We start from the raw sequence: 19,021 nt of genomic DNA, 5'->3' as shown, positions 1-19,021 counted from the left end.
TTTGTGTCATAATTACCCATCCTGAGAATATCACAAAATCTGAGGCATGCCACTTTACCATCTACCATCATGAGCAAATCTCCTTAGATACCTCACTACCTGGGGGGACAAGCACAAGAGAGAAACATTTCCTTCTCGCAGATTACCAAAAATTTCCCCCTTATTGTGGTTTCTTTTGGGGAAGGCACACCTTTTCTCCAAGCAAACAACACCAGGAATGACCTCAGTCTTCAGGTAAGACTCTGCTCTCTATACACTGGTAGTAGCTCAATAAAGCTATATAATACATTCCTAAAACAAGTCTGATAGTAAAAACAACATCTTGACTGTTTCATAAGTAAATGTCAACACCCTAAATGTTATATCCACAGTGATAGAAGAGCTGTTCCCTCCTGATACCCCTGAGTCTACATGGGCAACCCCACCATCTAAAAGGAAAACAGAGTGAGTATCAGACTACAATCACAGTTTGAGGAAATGCTTTGAAGGCTCACTGAAGCAAGTCACTTAGTCTCCTAGATTTCAAGAGAGCTGGGGCGTGGGTTGGCCTCAAGCATAATTATGCTACTGTGCTTACTACTCTTTTAGTTTTTCTGATCCAGGCCCTGGAAGGACAGGCTGCTGCTGGAGACCTCCCAACCCAATATTACATCTTCCTTCTCATAGCTGGAATTCAGCATCTGAATGTGGCAAAAAGACATACACTTTACAGAAGTAAAATTTCTTAAATGTTAGCCCAGGTAATGCTTATTTGGAGGGCTATATCTTTAGTTCAACACTCCAAAGACCCACCTCAGATCTCAAATGAAGTCCAGTGGAACTGTAATATGAATAGCAGCCTCCTTGCTCCTTACAGCTATAAACATTTATCAACGTATAAGTCAGATACATATGGGATATTATATATATGTGATACATATGTTATACATATCAACAAACTGGATGACAGGTATTATTTTCCTTAGCCACCCTGGATGGCAAAATAACCCACATACCTCAGCTGGAAAAACTCAATAATTATAGCAGCACGTAACTCATATTGAGTACTATGCGGGCACATTATATGCTTTATCTAATCCACACAACAATTTTATGGGATACTCTTACTACCTTATTTTTTTGTTTCACAGCTGGGGAAACTGAGGAATAAAAAGGTTGATAACTTGCCCATGTTTACAGAGCTTGTGCACTGCATACCCAGGCTTAAAACCCAAGGAGTTTGACTCCAGAGCCAAAGCTCTTAACCATTACATACTACCACCTGTGCCAGGCAGATTGCCACAGGTGGATGTGAGCTGGGAGAAAAAGTACACGTATGCACTAAGGGAGAAGCAATGCACTTGAGCATGTGTACTGAACCCTTAATGAACTGGTAATTGGCAAAGCACCAGGAAGGCAGGTAACAAAGAGATGGCCTTTTCCCCAGGTGTGGATGCCTGTGGACATTTAGACGTGTAAGTAAAATGTCTGGCTTTTTAAAATGTGCTGAAAATTCCTGCCCTTTGTTTACCAAATACCAGCAAAACTTGTCTGATTTCAAGTACCTTAAATACTTCTCAATTTGGGCACTTAAATACATTAATAGAAAACAGAGTCTTAAGCAAGTATTTTTAGTGACATCAAAACCGAGTTTAAAGATCATGTGAGGTACCAACAAAGTTGTCCATATCTAAGTAGCAGCCCACTTGCTTTGTTTGCTGAAACAAGGTACTGTGAGGAAATGCGATCTTCCTACTTCAGTCCCCCAATCCTAGACATGGGGCAGCATGAGGGTAGGGGCTTTGACAGAAGCTAAAGTGCTAAACTGGAAAAAAAAAAAAAAAAAAAAGACGAGGTTGGTTCCATTATATTAATGCTCACTTGCAGATTTCATAAACAACACCTGAAAATAAGCAGTGTCAAATCGTGGCTAAGCAGCTTTCATCACAGCAGCCTGGGTTTAATTAGGTTTTACATTTTTAAAGTATTTTAGGTTTGCCTAGTGCCTTTAAGGTGCATTGGGCCCTGGTCCCAGAAAGATTAAAAAACAGAAATTAATTTTAAAGACCTTCATAGGGAAAATAAAATGCCCTTAGCTTGAACCACAAATACTGTACATAAAGGCCTCCAGTTTCTTTTCCTCCAATCCATTTTCCACGTATCAGAGTAATTTTTTTAAAACAAAAGATCGTGTTTCTCCCTTGGTCAAGCATCTTCAGTCGCTTCAGGTAAAGTCTAAACCTTTAATGTAGCCTACAAGGAACTGCACGATCTTGCTATTGAAGGAGTAGAGCATGGTGATTATGGAGCAAAGAGCTAGGCTGTCTCCATTTGAATCCAGTTCTGCTATTTACCAGCTGCATGACCTTGGGTAAATTACTTTTCCTGTCTATGCCTCAGTTTTTCTTCTCTGTAAAATGGGGATAATAATAGAATCCACCTCATAGCGTTGTGAAGATAAAGTGAGTATAATATATACATATAAAAAGCACAACACAATCCCTGGCACATAAGAAGTTTTATATATTAGCTACTATCTCTTATCTCCCTTGTTTCTTCTCCTCCCTTCCCCCCAACTCTGTGTTCCAGCCATTCTGCATCAGATAGGCTCTAGAATGTCCCAGAAATCATGCTTCCAGGCCTTCCCACATCCTGTTTCTCTATTTTAAATACTTGCGGCCAAATCTCCCTCTTATCTTCTTTCCACCCCCATCCTTCTATCTTTGCTTAACCACCACTTGCTTTGGGAAGCCTTTCCAGTCCAGGCCAGTTGTTTCTAATATGGGCTTCCACGGCCCCAGGTAGGACTGCCAGAGGTTAGGAGGTCCAGTTAAATATGAACGTCAGATAAACAATAAATACTCTTCTAGCATAAGTATGCCCCATGCAATATTGGGATTTCAGATAAACAATGAATGAATTTTTAGTATAAATAGGTACTATGCAATATTTGAGATACTAAACACTTATTTATCTGACTTTTGAATTTAACTGGAGTCCTGTATTTCATCTGTCAACCCCACACCCGGAAGATCCTCCATCATAACCCTTACTACACTTCAGTAATTTAAAAAGTACGACAAGTGGTTTTGTTTCCCCCACTACAGTGATAGCTGTGCAAGGGCAGGGCCCAGGCAGCCATGCTAACTGTTTTAGACCTGGCATGGCAGGCATTCCACAAGTACCGAGGAATAGAGCCATCAGGCCAAAGCTCAGGCACCCCCTATTACGAGTTAACTCTAACGGCAGGCAAACTCTCTGGGAGGACAAAGCCTTTTCAACAAGGTACCGCTAGCCTCTTGTCCACAGGTGGGTAAAATGATGGTACTGCTTTTCAGAATATCTCGTGTGATAATATCAATTCCCCAATGCCAGTTTTAAGATGACCCCACTATTTTGTATTCAAAAAAGGACTCTGAGTTTTCATACCTATTTCACTTGACTCTTAAGGCAAGTATTAATATCCACAACTAACAGGTGAGGAAACAGAGGCTCAGAGAAGGTAAGCAGCTTGCCCAAGATGACCAATCAAAGAGAGCGACCATTTTAACCCGAGGAGCTGACTGTGCACTCCTCCCACCATACCACATGGCCATCTGGGCCAATTTAAAGAATCATAATTCTTAGGTCCTTCCTCCTCACCTAGACACCCTCTCAAAGAAGTCTGATACCTGACTCCGCTCCACAGATTTAATTGCTACTCCTACAAAAGTTCCCCAACAATTGCCTGAGAGGAGACAGGGAGGCCTGGCATCTGTATTTTGAAATACAGGTAAGTTTAGCTAATCTCTCATGTTATAAATGACATTATTTAGGTCTGAAGACTAAAGACCTTGCTCAGAATTACAGGAAAATAGGAGGAACACTGACTGGAACCCGAAATCTGTCCCTTCTCTTTTACCTGAATCTCTAGAAGACACCACCCCACACTCCGCTAAATTTCTGGGGACAAAGATTTACATTTTGATTACATATATTTGTCAACTTTCTTCTGGAATGAAAAATGGCTGAACCCGCTCGCCAAACAGCACCTAGTAACTCACCTCTTCGAGCACCTCTGCAAAATTCATCAGCCGGAGGGTATGTGGGCTTTCTGCCACTGGGAGATGCCTGTAAGGCTGACTAGATGCTACTTGTGCCCCTTCTCCTAAAGGGTCTGAGCCCGAGGGAGATTCACTCAGGCCGGAGAAGGACTGCCGCTTCTACTAGAACAGGAAGCTGCCACGTCTAGTCCAGTCTCTCTCACCTCCCCCGCTCCAGCTCTACTTCCGTAGGCTTCTGAAGGAAGCTTCCTCAAAGGAAACTTCCACTTTGAAGCAGCGGAAACAGGAAGCAGGGAATAACCAAGAAAGATTGCGCCGCGCGGAGCAGGGGGTCAGAAGCTAATGACCTAGAACATAGCAGGCGGTGAGCAATTTAATAAAGCTAGAAATGCAACCCTCCAACAATGGTAAGTTCTTAAACGGCTGCAGCTTACTTGGTTTGGGGGGAAAGTGCGGAGAAAATATCACAGGACTGCAGACCTGCTGTTGGAGGTTCCTCGGGCAGCCTTCTGTTTGGAGCACGAATACCGGCTGGCTGGCTGGACTGGCCCCTAGATATGCAGCAGCATCGAGGAACCTAAGGAGGCTGTGCTCCCCAGCCCGGCGGAACGAAGGATACTGGCTCCTCAGGTCCTGCCTAAAACGAAAATCACAAACGCAACTGAATTATAATTATTGTTTGTATGGGTCACTGAAGAAAACGTCTGTGCTGACAGAATTCTAGCTGGAGCCTTCGTTTGGAGCTCGGAAGCGGACCTTTACAAAATTACCGACCTGGTTACAGCCGGCATAGAAGGTTCTCGCAGTTGTCAAAACCATCTGGCCAAGGACGAGGAGATGTCCCCCAGGGGAATCTCTTTCCCGGGCGCGGTTAGATCCCCTCATCTGGATACGGCGTCCACCTGGCCTAGCTGCCGCCCCACCCCACCGCTACCCCACGCCGCGCGCGCTCAGCTCCTGCTGCAACCCGAGCTCAGTTGCCCGGGTAACAAGGGATGCACACGGAGCGGGCCGCTCAACGCGAGTGCGCCCTGCGCGCTGTAGCTCCTCCTCCCCCTTGCAGACCCCGGCGGCTGAGTGTGCCAGCAGCGCGCTCGGGAGCGGGTCTTCAGCCGGGAAAGCGCGGTTCTCGTGCCGCTCTGGGCTCAGCCAGTGAGAAGCCGGGGGTGTGGCTGAGGGAACCTGCAGGCAGAGTACTTATGGGCTCGCCGCGGGTCAGGCCTGGCCTCTTCCGCACTCTCGCGCACGCGTGCCCACACCCACCGCAGCCGGGGAGTCGTAGAACGGCCACCCGGCTTTATCATGGTGACCCCCTGCTCCACCAGCCCCGTGAGTCCCGCTGCCCGGGCTGGGAGGCGGGACGACCAGAACCTCCGTGCCCCGGTGAAGAAGAGCAGGCGCCCACGCCTCCGGAGGAAGCAGCCGCTGCAGCCGCTGAACCCGTGCCCGCTACCCGGAGACTCTGGCGTCTGCGACCTGTTCGAGTCCCCCAGCTCCGGCTCGGATGGTGCAGACAGCCCCGCGGCGCGAGGCTGCAGCCCCCTACCCGGTCCTGCCCAGCGGCTGGTGCAGCTTGATCTACAGACCTTCCGCGACTACGGTCAGAGCTGCTACGCCTTCCGCAAGGCGCGGGAAAGCCACTACCACCCGCGGGAGTCATTGGCGCGGCAGCCACAAGTGAGGCGCTGGTAGAGCCAGCTCTCCACCGCCGCTCCTCTTCTTCTCCCGGGCTCTCTCCTTTTCTGCTCTGTCTGCCCTCCGCGGCGCCCCGGCCCTCGCCAGCCCGACTTCTGCCCCCGGTCCGAGCGGGAAGGGGCTTTGGAGGGCCGGGCCACCAGCCTCATTTTACAGATGGAGAAAAGCGGGGCCTGGACGGCTTAAGTGACCTGCCCGAAGTCTCCAAACTGTTTAGCAGGGACGCGGTAGAATGCAGATTAGTTAAGACAGTTTCTAGGTTCGAGTCCAGACTCCTACCGACCCCGGCAAGTTACTTCACAGTCCTAAACTTGTTTCTTCATTTGCAAAGTGGTGACCTCCCTGCCCCCACTGATTGCTGAGAGTATTACACGAGGTAACGTGTATCCGCGCTCGGCACGGTGCCAGGCACGAATCCCGGCGGCCTGGCTCCTAGCCCTGCCTGTGCTCTTTCCACAGCAGCGCGGCCCACCTCTTTCCGTTTCCAGCGCCTTTAGGTTTTTCCTCTGTTTCCTGCCTTCCTCCGGGGACGCTCCCTAGGTCTTCGTGCCCTGTCCCTTCCACAGCCGCTCTCAGCCCTAGGCTCAACTGGCCCGCCTCCCTCCTCCCTCCGGCAGGTAACGGCGGAATCCCGCTGTAAGCTGCTCAGCTGGCTAATCCCCGTGCACCGCCAGTTCGGCCTCTCCTTCGAGTCGCTGTGCCTGACGGTGAACACTCTGGACCGCTTCCTTATCACCACGCCTGTGGCTGCAGACTGCTTCCAGCTGCTCGGGGTCACGTCCCTCCTCATCGCTTGCAAACAGGTACTTCCACGCGGGGTCTGGGGTGGTGGAGCCAGACTCCCGGCCGCTCTCTGGCCGCGCGGCTCTTCAGTGCACACGGCTGAGTGCAGGGTTCCCTGAGCTCATTTTGCAAGCTTACATACCCCACAGCCTTAACTACAGAATTCCCCCCAAAACGAACAATCCTTTCACCCAGCCCGCAAAGAAATAGGCCGCGTGTCAACAGCTCTCTCTAGCCCCTCTATTCTAGTCTCCGAAAAAAAAAAAATTCAAAATTTATCAAACCTGTTTTCAGCGTTGCGCTGGAAGTACACCCCAGATGATTACAGTGGAAGTATGGAGAGGCGAAGCCCCAAATATCTCGCTGGAAGGGATGGGGGAAGTCCTGGTTTTCTCCGGGTGTGAGACTGGGTGGGCCTCCGGCCCTGGATGCTGCGCAGCGAGGGATGAGCGCCCCTGTGTTACAGGTGGAGGTGCACCCGCCGCTCGTGAAGCAGCTCCTGGCCCTGTGCTGCGGCGCCTTCTCCCGGCAGCAGCTCTGCAACCTCGAGTGCATCGTGCTGCACAAACTGCACTTCAGCCTGGGCGCGCCGACCATCAGCTTCTTCCTGGAGCATTTCACGCACGCACGCGTGGAGGCCGGGCAGGCAGAGGTGTCCGAAGCCCTGGAAGCGCAAGCCCTGGCGCGCGGGGTGGCAGAGCTGAGCCTGGCTGACTACGCTTTCACCAGCTACACCCCCTCCCTGCTGGCCGTCTGTTGCCTGGCGCTGGCAGACCGTATGCTGCAGCTCCCTCGCCCGATGGACTTGCGCCTGGGCGGGCACCCCGAGGCGGTGCTGCAGGACTGCCTGGGCAAGCTGCAGCTACTGGTGGCCATAAACAGAACGTCCCTGACTCACATGCTGCCCCTCCAGATCTGCGAGAAGTGTAGCCTGTCCCCGAGCTTGAAATGAAGTAGACCCTTGGTCTCCTTTGATCCCCTGGCCTGGCTGCTGGACCTCTCCCATTGCTTTGAAAGAGTGCAGTATTGGCCCACAGAGAAGGGTTCAGTCCTCCCACTTGGTCACCAGGTCATCCTGCAGGTTGTAAATAGTGTACGATTGTGGGGTTTCATTGTTTATTTATTTTGCTAACATCGCACGAGAGAAGAGACGAGTCTTTCCCCAATAAACAGGCTGTCTGTGGTGGTTTGTCTGAATACTACCAATGCGAGTGTCCACGAAGAGGGAAGGTGAAGGCAATCCAGGAACAGAGGCGGTCAGCAACCATGGAGGGTTCCTCCCTCCCCCCAGGCATCTCTGTTTGGGAACACCAGGTTTGGAGAGGTTCCTGTAGACCGAGGTTCCAGTTACAAGGCAAGTCAGGGTCACTTGTTGGCCTGTAACTGGTGACCTTGTTAGGCTGAGGACTGCTAGAGGTTCAAAGGGCGAGGTGGGGTGTGAGGCTGAAAAGAACCCACAGCAGTCCATGTTGTCTAGCGGGGCCAGGGGGCACACTGCTGGTGCAGAAGATCCCAGGCTGAGAAGCTTTGGGGACTGCAGTCCCACTAGCTAGGGCAACCAAGAGTTACCCTGACAACTGCCAGATGTGGGAAAATGAAGGCTTTGCAGGCAGTTATGGCCATTGCAAATTGAGTCCATTTATCCTGCAATCACATGTTGAACAGTTCTCTCTTGTCTTACACCTACTATGTGTGAGCCCATGGTAACAATGGTGCAATAGTAATCATGGCTATCATTGAGTGCTTACATGTACCAGGCACAGTGTTCAGCATTCATTATTTCAATCCTTCAGCAGTTCTATGAGGCAGAGTCTATTATCCCATTTTTCAGAGAAGGACACTGGGCCACCGAGAGGTTAAACAATAGTGGAGCAGCCAGGATTTGAAGGCAGGTGATCTGAGTCCAGAGTTCCACCCTTTGCCACATGCTCAATTTCCTCCACTTACAGGTTTCTGGAAATGCTAAAAAAAAAAAACCCACCTCTTCCCAAGGTAGGTGTGGGACAAGTGATCTGTTCAGTGCCCTCCATTTAATAGGGACTATGGAGGACATATTTGGAGAGCCAGTACAGTCCTTGCCTCTAGTCATGTCACAGGAGTCATTTTACAGATGGGAAAACTGAGTCAAGAAATGCGACAGAGGCTTGCTGGAGTTCTGTGACTCCACAGCTGTCCCATCGTCTTCATTCTCACTGTTGTGAATCTGCTGTAGACCCTGAATCTGTAACCTCCAGCAAATTAACCTCCCTGAGCCCAATCGCTAACTGATAGCGGGGCTATTATGAAGCTTTAAATGAGATTGCTATGAGGTAGTATAAAGTAGTGCTTAAACACTTGGACTCTGGAGTCAATTTGCTGTGTGACCTTAAGCAAGTCACATATCTATGTTTAAGTCTTTCCTGTAAACATGAGAGTAACAGTAGCATTTACCTGGTAGTGTTGAGGTATGGATTTAATGAGATGTTCTCTACAAACCCCTCAGCACAGGTCCTGCCTGGCACATAGCAAGTCTTCAAGAAGCCTAGGGGCTTCCCTGGTGGCGCAGTGGTTAAGAATCCGCCTGCCAGTGCAGGGGACACGGGTTCGAGCCCTGGTCCGGGAAGATCCCACATGCCGCGGAGCAACTAAGCCCATGTGCCACAACTACTGAGCCTGCGCCCTAGAGCCCGTGTGCAGCCTGCTAGCCTAGAGCCCGTGCTCTGCAACAAGAGAAGCTACCCAATGAGAAGCCCGGGCATCAACGAAGAATAGCCCCTGCTTGTGGCAACTAGCGAAAAGCCTTCGGGCAGCAACAAAGACCCAACGCAGCCAAAAAAAAAAAAAGGCTGGTGGCAGCCTGCATAATGATGGGGTGTGGGGGAGGAGTTACACAGAAAAAAAACTTGGTGAAAAAATAGAGATAAAGCAAATACAGGAAAATGTTAATGCTACTGTTGTTCATTGTACTGTTTTTCAAATTTTCTGTATGGTTGAAAAAATAAAATTTTGGCGGAATAAACTCAGTCATGTTCTACTGCATTTAGAATAAATCTAAATGTATGACAAATGGCACAAATAAAAAGCAAACTCAAAACATACTTAGAGAAATTTCCTTGCACTTCTTGTGCACCCAAGTACTCTCCAGAGACAGGAGCGCCTTACGAACACTTCTCTCCTGATATGTTGATATGCTAAGCTCTCCAGGAACTTTCTCCTCCTTGGCTCAAGGAGAGGGAAGTGGTGATCCCCGAGCTGTTTGAGGAAAACCTGGTCTGTGATGGTGAAAAGGAGGAGGAAAATCATATCACCTGTTCCAAGTGCCAAAATATCTGGAGCTCTCAGCCTGGCTATTAGGGGATGGGGTACCTCTGCAAAAGTGATTTTGGGGGGAGTTGTCTTCACCAGCATTTACTCAGCTAAGATTGATATGGGGGATTTGGTTCCAGAATCATCCAGACCAGGAATCATGTAATCATGCTATTCCAGCTCCTGTTGCCACAGACAATCTACATTTTTATGCACAATGCCCATATTTTTCTACTCCAGTGTGGAATTCATTGATGGAAAATGGGCCTGTTTTGGATCTTGTCATGTGTAGAGATCTCCCCAAAACTCAGCTAAGAGCTTCCCCACTCCTTTTGCAGACTGGGAAGCCATTAAGGATAGGGATGGGGAATGGACTGACTAGTGGCTAAGGCTACTCAGGAACCAGAGGAAGTAAGAGACAAAGCCAGCAAGAGGCTGTGGGAGGCTGCAGGTGCAGCTGAAAAGGCACTTCAAAACAGCAACATTCATTTATCCACACCAAGCACCAGTCGCATTACAAAAACAATCTCATCTCACAGCAACTCCTCTGAAGTTAGTGTTATGTTTTTCCAAAAGAACTGGGGTTCAGTTATCTGGTGGAGCCTGGGTTCCGACCCTAAAGCCAGAGCTTCTTCCTCGCCATCAGCGACACCACACCAACTCTAGCTGGCTGACCTCACTGGTTCCTGCATCTATAGATGCCTCAGAGAGTCTCTAAGTCTATTCTAACTATATCACTGGATTGCTTTCCATCACTGTTAGGGGGCTCTTGTTTATTAATCCAGATAATAAGTGCAAATAAAAGAGGATCTTTCACTACTCCTATGAGGTGTAAGGCACCAATTTAAGGTGCCCAGTAGGGGGGTCACAAAGATTTCAATTTCAGATGATTGTTCAAACTGTATGGATATAAGAGTGGTCCTGAAAGAGACCCCTCACCCAAGGATCTAGAGATGCCCCTTCCTGGGAGAGGCTTCCGGCTTGGGAAGAGGAGCGAAGACTCCGGCTGAGTCAACAAGGCCGGTTGTACAGAGAGTGACCAAATGCCTCGAGCGGTAGCTGAGGCTTCTGGGGAAGAGACCGGTTTTAGGGGATTTGGGGCTGTCCACTGTGGACATGTGTGACCCTCTCTTTTAAAGGCTGTGCTCAGGTGCTGCTGCCTGAGAAAGTGCGGGGTAGGGGTAGGGGTACGGAGCGCGGCTCTAGGCATCAGACCAAGTGGATGTCAAAACCAGGGGGGCTCCCTAGCCTTGGGTGTGGGGACTTCCGTAATCTGGGGCTGTTCTGGGGAGTCCCTGCTGGACTTCTACAATACATCCCCAGCAAATCCTACATGGCGGGGCAAATGCCGGGGTCTGACTTTGGCAGTTGACACTCCAAGTTTGTGTTTCGTGCCTTGTGGCTGGCGTGGGAAGAAAATGAAATAAGAATCGTTAACTTTTCCATATTCCCGCTGTTCGTACGCGGAAAGGCGGTACCCAGCGTTAGGGACCAGTAGGAGTTGTCCTCCCCTCCTCTCCCTTCCTATGGCGTGGCCGGGAGGCTGCGGCGCCAACGCTAGCCAAAAGAGCGCTCGCGGGCCCCGGCCCCGCGCTCGCGGCTCCCGGGGGAAGCCGCGTTGCCAGGTTGGGTTTTAACGCCTCCGGCCGCGCACAGATTGTCCGGGGCTGAAGGCGCCACCACTGGCGCTCAGGCGCGAGCCGCCCCTCCCGCGCGGCGATCCTCCTACTCCACCCCGCCTTCCCTCCGCACCTTCACAGTCGCCCCTTAGCCCCACCCCGGCCACGCGCCTCCCCGACTTCCGGCCGGCTTCAGAGCCTCTGGAGCGCTGGGTGTCGGGTCGCCATCCCGGCCCGGCCGCCGCCTCCGAGCAGTCGACGCGGGGCTCCAGGCCTGAAGCGGGCGGGAAGGCAGGATGCAGGCGTGCGGGGGCACCGCGGCGGGTCGCCGGGCCTTCGACAGCATTTGCCCCAATAGGATGCTGGATCCGCGAGGCCGGCCGTTCGGCAAGCCCGGGAAGCTGGAGAGGAAGGTGGGGCCGCAGGACGGAGCCGGGCAGGGTCCTCACGCTCCCGGCAGTGAGGGCTGACCCGCGCTCACCGTTTCTGTGCCCGGCTAGTTCGCCCCTGCGCGGAAGCTCTTTCTCGGTAGCAGCGGCAGCAGCCCGGTGTCGGTGTACGAGGATCCCCCAGACGCCGAGCTCGCTGCGCTGCCAGGTGATACCGGTGGTCCCTGCGCGACCCCTCGGGTTCCCCGCGCTAGGTGGGTGGGGCGCGCGGGCCTCAGAAGAGCTTTTCTCCCTGGGGTTTCGGAGTCCTGGCGGCGATGCCAGCGGCGAGCCCTTGCGGGGAGGCTTAGGGTTCGCCCGGCGCGTGTCTCCGCTTCTCCCTACGCAGCCCTCACCACCATAGACCTGCAGGACCTCGCTGACTGCTCCTCGTTACTCGGGTCCGACGCGCCGCCTAGTGGTAATTCGGCCGCCTCACAGGTACCTCTCCTGGTGGAAACTCGCGGCCTATCGAAACCCAAACTTCGATTCGGGAGTCAGTTCTCTGAATTTCCTCAAAGAATCCTTTTGGGTGGGGAGCGCAGGCACATCTGGCTAGCGGGTAGAGATGTCCTGCAGAAATCCAAGCCTCGTGGATTAGAACTTCCTCCTCCCTCCTAGTATGTTAACGGTGGCCGCATTCTCAGAACTGTTCTGACCAACTCTGGACAGGGAAGCTCATCTGGAGGGCTCCCCTGCCAGACGGGTCTCCCATTCCCCTCCCCATCTATTCCTTGGAGCTGCGATAAAGCAACGTGGAGGTTGCGCACTGAGGGACCAGGTGGGTAAATGGGAGCAAAGTTGCTCTCTGGGCACCTATCTGTTCTCCCAACATGCCTTTCCCGGCCATTCATTAACGATTTTCATTCCCTGGATGTCTAAGGAGTGTGGAGATTGGAGAATAACTTCTCGATCAAGACTGGAAAAAACGAAGAGAATTTACATTTGGAGGAAGTGGGAAGAGTGACAAAGGACTTGAAGAAATCTGACTGAAAACGTTGCTCTCTACAGAGATGGCCCTTTAGCAGTTGGGCACTTTATAAAAGTTCTTTTCGCCCCCTGCAAAGGCTGCTGCCACTTACTCCCATGGAGCAAAGAGGCATTTCCCCCAAAAAACCTATCTTCTTACTTGCATCCCACTTCTACCACTTGCCAGGGCTGAGACTTCCCAGCCAGATGATGGCACCTCCCAGCACTGGTGTCTGGGAGGTCAGAAGCCTGCCTCATCGATGGATATGAATGCATCCATCGATGCATATGAGTGGATATGAATATGAATAGCTAGATGCAACCTTAAGGAAGGGTGCCAGTTCCAGGTTCCTGGCAGCAGGTGCTGGGGATATGAGGTTTCACGGGAACAGACCAAGTACAGAACTCTCCAGAGGAAATGACCACCTCCTAGAACTGGGGTTGGGGTGGTGGAGCAAAGCTTCCCAGGGCCTCTCTAAGTGCCTCTTAGAATTGGGATAGAGCCTAGGGAGACTCAGGGTAAGTGGCAACTGAGAGCAGAGATTGTGAAGGCAACAGGTAAGAGTGGGAATTGCCCTGCAAAGGCCATTCTCCTGTTCTTTTAGGGTCTGGATGCTCAAATGAAAAAAGACAATACATGAGCATCTTTCAACGGACCCAGAGGGCTACATCACGCCCTTACTCCAACATGTTTGTTTTGCAAGAAAAAAGCCAAACCAAACCAAACCAAACAACAACAACAGAACCAAGCAGGCTCTTGCTGAATTTTTGCTTATGTATACAGAACTTAGATTTGACATCATGCTCTGTGTTAAGTTTTTTGGTTTTGTTTTGTTTTTGTTTTTTGGCCGCTGTTTGTGTTGGAGAAATGCCAGGTTTTTACCTAATTGGGAATATAAGATTCACAGTTTCAAGGACAGAGCTCATGCCCAATGGCCCAAGCAAGAGGTCCAGGATTTTTCCCGCTGGAAGGCAGAACTGGTACAGAAGGAGATATATCCCTAGGGGAAGATTCTGTGGGGGAACCCCCTGGCCAGTGCACACTCTGGTTATATTTCTCCTTCCTGTTGGGGAAAGTGGACAGAGAGGGGAAGTGCTCTAGAAGTGTTTGAGGTCCAGAATGGGCCAAGACCTGGGATAGCACAGGAGGAAGCATTTCCTGGGTGGCTGTCCCTGAGAGTTGACCTCTAGTCTTCTCATGGTAAGGGCTTTTCTCTACTGAGAGGGAGACCTTTGAGCCCTTGGGAAATGTCTCATTTCTGTCTCCTTCAACCAGGGAAGAACTTGTGCTTCAGGATTTGTCTGGGGCCCTCAGTCTTTCCTTTCTAAGCTCCCTTCCCCTTACAGACTCAGTTCTCAACTGATGCTAGAGGTTTCCCTGGTTGAAGCTCTCCTCCCTGAAGGAAACTGATACTTGTACATTCTTTGAAGTTAGAGTCAGAATAAGTTCCTCTTCTCAGAAGTATTTGAATAGTAAAGAAGGGTGTTTGGGAGAAGAATATGATTAACCCAAAGGAATAAAAAAATTGATAATAGTGGAATCAGTAGAATAGATATTTCTGATGGGCATACTGGATGCACCCCTCACACCATGCTCCTTGAGAGGCTTCTTTCCCCTTCCCAGAACTGTCTTCATTGGAAGCCAGGCTTTCCTAAAAGGGAAATAAAAGCTAGAGGCAATGAGGTATAGAGGAAAGAGGACTGAAATAGGCACCAGCATTCTGGGGCAGAAGCTCCAGTTTCACTATTTCAGAGCTGGGTGGCTTTCGACAACGCGATTTCTCTGAGCTTCAGCTTCTCCATCATGGGAGGAGTCACTTCCTGGGCCCTGCCTACTTCCTACATTGGTGTGAGAATTAACAGAGAGACTCGATGTAAAAGTTTGTGTCAACTCTGTCCACGAATTAAGGGAATAAGAAGTTTCCTGGTCACCAGCCTTTTGCAGTCTCCTTCCGTCTCACGCACCCAGGCACATTGCAGGAACCCAGGAGAGTGTCCAGTCCAAGATGCTGGAGATGCATCACGCCGTACGGGAAAAGTCAACTCCAACTTTTTGAGAAACAAGAGCAAGAGGGGCCACGCCTGCTGCGTGCTGAACAGAAGCACTTTCCATAGCATCCCTGGCCCCTCATATCCTAGCCTACCTTTTCTCTTTCTGTGTGGGGAGAGGTGGTTTAGTTGTGACTGAGGCTTGGCGGGATATGTGGACTCGAGTCACTGCTTTGGATGCTTCCGCACGCTGGCGGGTCTTGGTAGGAAGGAAGGTGTGTACGTACACCATGCTCCCAGCTCTTAGAGCTGTGGCTCCTCGGCCTGTGGGAGGTAAGTCGGGGCTGAAGGTCTAAGCGGGCGCACTAGCAACGCGCCTGGTTGGCTGGTGACTAGCCAATGAGGCGGCACCGGACTATGCCGGCTGCTAGAGGCCGGACGCGGGGAGGCTGTGCTGCGCGCAGAAGGACCGACGCGCGACGCAGCAGCGCGCATTTTCAGCGCCTGGCAGGACCCTCCCGACCGGGTCCCCGCTTCGTGCGTCCCTCTCCCCACCATGGCAGCGCAAGCCTGCTGGATTCCGTGTCTCGGGCAGGGCTTTGATTTTCAGGTACAAGTTTCCGCTGCGAGCGCGAGTGCATGCAGACCTGCCATCGAGCCCGGGAGGTTAACTGTCGGTCTAGGAAGTGTTCCAGACCCGCCAGACTCAACATTAACTAGTTTGTACCTCCGGTTTGTTTCAGAACCACTCCCTGCAAACGGCAGCGGACTTCGATCTGCAGGATTTCAGAGACACCGTGGATGATCTCATTGCAGGCAAGTGCAATCTCTTTGCAGTTCAATAACGGCGGGGGTGTCCTCTACCCCTCAAATCTGACTAGTTCGGATTTCGTGGTCCTGAAAGTGGTAAACCCTGTACCTGTCAACGACTCGCCAGCAACTCATCAAAGGGTTTGGCTCATCCAAATTTAGCTCTCCCCCCCTTTTCCTAATGGAGAAGATGAGTCGCTGGATCTATAGCGCTTTCTCAGTTTGCCCGTGTGAGTTCTGGGAGAGAGGACCCTACGCTGTGACGTGGTCTGGAAGACGCTGAGTGACAGGAGTGTGCAGAGTAGTGCATTTGTGTGACTTCAGGCAAGTTTGCCCTGGCCACCGTGGAAATCCAGTTCAGATAATCTCAACAGGCATTTATGGAGCGCCTGCTGTGTATGTACAGGATATCAGGAAGAGCCTGGGGATCGTAGGGATTGCAGAGTGAGGGGTGCTTTATTAATAAAGAAAAATCACGTAAACCCTATACCCGCGTGATATTTTGTCCCTGCAGTTAGCTGGGCACGAGTCTGAGGCTGCAAACCCAGCTCCCTCTCTTCCTCTTCATCAGACTCATCCTCTATGATGTCGCCTCCCCTGGCGGGCGGAGACTTCCCCTTCTCTCCTTGCGACGTACTGCCGTTTGGTCCCTGTCTCTCCCCACAAGCCTTGCAGTCACCGCCGCTGCGCCCTCCCGACGTGCCCCCACCAGAGCAGTACTGGAAGGAGGTGGCCGACCAGAACCAGAGGGCGTTGGGGGACGCACTCGTGGAGAATAACCAAGTAGGGACACTGGGCTGGCGTCCAGGAGTCCTTGGGGCGGGGGCAGGGTATAGGGCTCCGGGAGGAAGTGGGGTTGCAGGAGCGGGAATGAGCCCCCTTGGACGTTAGAACCAGTGGACGAGTTTACGTAGCTGCTGTTGCTCCACTGGCTCTACCTCAGTTTACAACGTCACTAAGTGGGAATAATCTTACCCACATATTTTTTTTTTTTTTTTGCGGTACGCGGGCCTCTCACTGTTGTGGCCTCTCCCGTTGCGGAGCACAGGCTCCGGACGCGCAAGCTCAGCGGCCATGGCTCACGGGCCCAGCCGCTCCGCAGCATGTGGGATCTTCCTGGACCGGGGCACGAACCCGTGTCCCCTGCATCGGCAGGAGGACTCTCAACCACTGCGCCACCAGGGAAGCCCCATCCACCAGATTTTGTTTTTTCATCCACCAGATTTTTAATAGGGCCACCAATACTTATTGAAGGCTTTCTGTATGCCTGGTATTGTGCTTACCAGTTTACTTTCTCATTAATTACTCACAACCATTGAGCTAGATACTTTCACCAGCCCCATTTTACAGATAAGGAAACTGACTTATAGGAAGGTTGAACTTCTGTATCTGCCTGTTGCCCAAGTCAGCACTCCTCACCGCTACACTGAGGATTAACTGAGAAACATTTTGTCTAAGTGCTCTGTAAAAATAAATAAATAAATAAATAAAATTATCATTCTCACCAGTGTAAACGTCCTTGGGGCCCCAGTTTCTAATTAGACGTTAGGATCTGCGTTCAATTTATGCAGAGTGTACAGACGAGACCGAGCACGGTAGACTATCCCTGAATGTTTGGGTCTCCTCCTGCAGCTGCACGTGACGTTGACCCAGAAACAGGAGGAGATCGCCTCACTGAAGGAGCGGAACGTGCAACTGAAGGAACTCGCCAGTCGGACACGGCACCTGGCCTCGGTGCTGGATGTAAGTGGGGCGCGCGCGTGTAGAACACTGCAGAAACTCGGAAATGTTCTGTGCACCTCCCACCCAGCTCCCGGTGTTGGGAGCCGGCGGGGGTCGGGGAACGGAGAGGACCGCTGGGAGCTCGCTGACTCACTTGCAGGCGTTGCCTAAGTCGGCCTAGTCGCGCAGTTCGAAGTGCGCCCAGGTCTCCTTTGAGCGCCCAGCACGAGGCGAGTCCGGCTGGCCCCAGGGCGGCGCTCCTCCCCATCTTTTTGTAGAAGCTGATGATCACACAGTCCCGGGATTTCGGGGCGGCAGCTGAGCCCATCCCACTCAAGGCGACTTCCAAAAGGAGCCTGGAGGAGTTGTTCAGCGCTGCGGGGCAGGATTGCGCGGAAGTGGACGCCATCCTGAGGGAGATTTCCGAGCGCTGCGATGAAGCGCTGCAGAGCCGCGATCCCAAGCGGCTCCGGCTGCAGCCCGAGCCCCCGAGCACGGACGTCAGGCCTGGGAACCTGCACGGCGCCTTCCGGGGGCTGCGCACAGACTGCAGCCGGAGCGCGCTGAACCTGAGCCACAGTGAGCTGGAGGAGGGCGGCTCCTTCAGCACCTCCATCCGCAGCCACAGCACCATCCGTACCCTCGCTTTCCCCCAGGGCAATGCCTTCACCATCCGGACAGCCAACGGGGGTTACAAATTCCGCTGGGTCCCCAGTTGAGCTGAGATGTGGTCCTCCGAAACACTGCCCTCTATCCAAACTGAAGCGCCTGGAGGCTAAACGGGAGTAGCTGAAACCTGGTTTCTCAGAAGAACTCCACTTGCAGAGCCGACGCCAGCCTGAAACTTTTTTTTCAGGAACAAAAACGTTTTGATACTGATGCACTGTAAAATTCTGGTACAAAATACTGTGTAGTCCCTCCCCTTTTCACAGCGAAACCGTGTGTGTATGTGTGTGTGTGTGTGTGTGCGTGCATATGTATGTGTATACATATGCTTATATATCACAGTCAATTTTTAAAGTGTTTATTTTTAGCAGCTTTGAATTACGTACTTTTTAGAGCTGGAAGGGACCTAAAAACCACTTAGGTATTTTATAATTGTAATAATGCCCTATTTTCATACGAAGCAAAAGGGGGCTCTAAGAAGTTAAGCAATTTTCTACAAAAAGAAGCGTCATGGGCACCTTGCGAGTGCTCTCGCTAGTCTTTTAAAGATTGTAGGTCCAGAGGCCAGGTCTCTGGGTGAACGTTTCAATACGTCACTCACTTCCCCTGATCACTTAATTTTGTTACTATTGGAATCTTTCATTTTAGCTGCCAGAATAAAAAATTAGGAGAGGTTAGGGTTAGGAATTCCCTTGTCTTAGGGCAGGCAAAAAAACAGAGGAAAGTGAAGATTATCAGAGTCGATGGGTTATTGACAAAATAGGTGCTAAACACGTTTGTTTGTAATGATCATTTACATAATTTTGTAAGTTTTATGATAAATGTTTATATTAATTATATATAGTTTTATTTGTCTAGACAGAATAACCACAAGAAAAGCAAACTTATTGTTTTAAGAAACACATTGTTTTAAGAAAATGGTATATCCCACATGAAAAAGAATGTGCATATTTTAGGGTGTTCATATTTTTGGGGCACAGAAACCAAGTGTGGAAACCTTGGTAAAAGTAAAACTATCTATTTGAATTCCATG

General features: G+C 51.0%; 2 protein-coding genes across 2 annotated transcripts; both read left to right on the top strand.

The window, feature by feature from the left end:
- Window positions 1–5,324: 5,324 nt before the first annotated feature.
- CCNO (cyclin O) lies at window positions 5,325–7,452 on the top strand. The gene is made up of 3 exons (XM_029215766.1): window positions 5,325–5,699; window positions 6,335–6,520; window positions 6,967–7,452. The coding sequence occupies exons 1-3, from the start codon at window positions 5,325–5,327 to the stop codon at window positions 7,450–7,452; spliced, it is 1,047 nt and encodes a 348-aa protein (XP_029071599.1).
- Window positions 7,453–11,700: 4,248 nt separating this feature from the next.
- On the top strand, window positions 11,701–18,041 carry MCIDAS (multiciliate differentiation and DNA synthesis associated cell cycle protein). Its single transcript, XM_029215717.1, has 7 exons — window positions 11,701–11,817; window positions 11,905–12,001; window positions 12,182–12,273; window positions 15,534–15,606; window positions 16,172–16,383; window positions 17,233–17,343; window positions 17,601–18,041. Exons 1-7 carry the CDS (start codon window positions 11,701–11,703, stop codon window positions 18,039–18,041), a joined length of 1,143 nt encoding a protein of 380 aa, XP_029071550.1.
- The last annotated feature ends 980 nt before the right edge of the window (window positions 18,042–19,021 follow it).

Source organism: Monodon monoceros, unplaced genomic scaffold, assembly GCF_005190385.1.
Source record: "Monodon monoceros isolate NGI ecotype Baffin Bay Population unplaced genomic scaffold, NGI_Narwhal_1 Super_Scaffold_12, whole genome shotgun sequence".
Taxonomy (NCBI): domain Eukaryota; kingdom Metazoa; phylum Chordata; class Mammalia; order Artiodactyla; family Monodontidae; genus Monodon; species Monodon monoceros.
Note: the sequence above shows the minus strand (reverse complement) of the source record. Positions and strands in the feature narration are given on the sequence as shown.

What these genes read in the sequence shown, in the direction of transcription:
- CCNO (XM_029215766.1), top strand. Translation starts at nt 5,325, where the DNA reads ATGGTGACCCCCTGCTCCACCAGCCCCGTGAGTCCCGCTGCCCGGGCT. An exon ending in CATTGGCGCGGCAGCCACAA is followed by an intron (nt 5,700 to 6,334) that starts GTGAGGCGCTGG and finishes TCCCTCCGGCAG; the next exon opens with GTAACGGCGGAATCCCGCTG. An exon ending in TCCTCATCGCTTGCAAACAG is followed by an intron (nt 6,521 to 6,966) that starts GTACTTCCACGC and finishes CCTGTGTTACAG; the next exon opens with GTGGAGGTGCACCCGCCGCT.
- MCIDAS (XM_029215717.1), top strand. Translation starts at nt 11,701, where the DNA reads ATGCAGGCGTGCGGGGGCACCGCGGCGGGTCGCCGGGCCTTCGACAGC. An exon ending in CCGGGAAGCTGGAGAGGAAG is followed by an intron (nt 11,818 to 11,904) that starts GTGGGGCCGCAG and finishes GTGCCCGGCTAG; the next exon opens with TTCGCCCCTGCGCGGAAGCT. An exon ending in CACTCGTGGAGAATAACCAA is followed by an intron (nt 16,384 to 17,232) that starts GTAGGGACACTG and finishes CTCCTCCTGCAG; the next exon opens with CTGCACGTGACGTTGACCCA.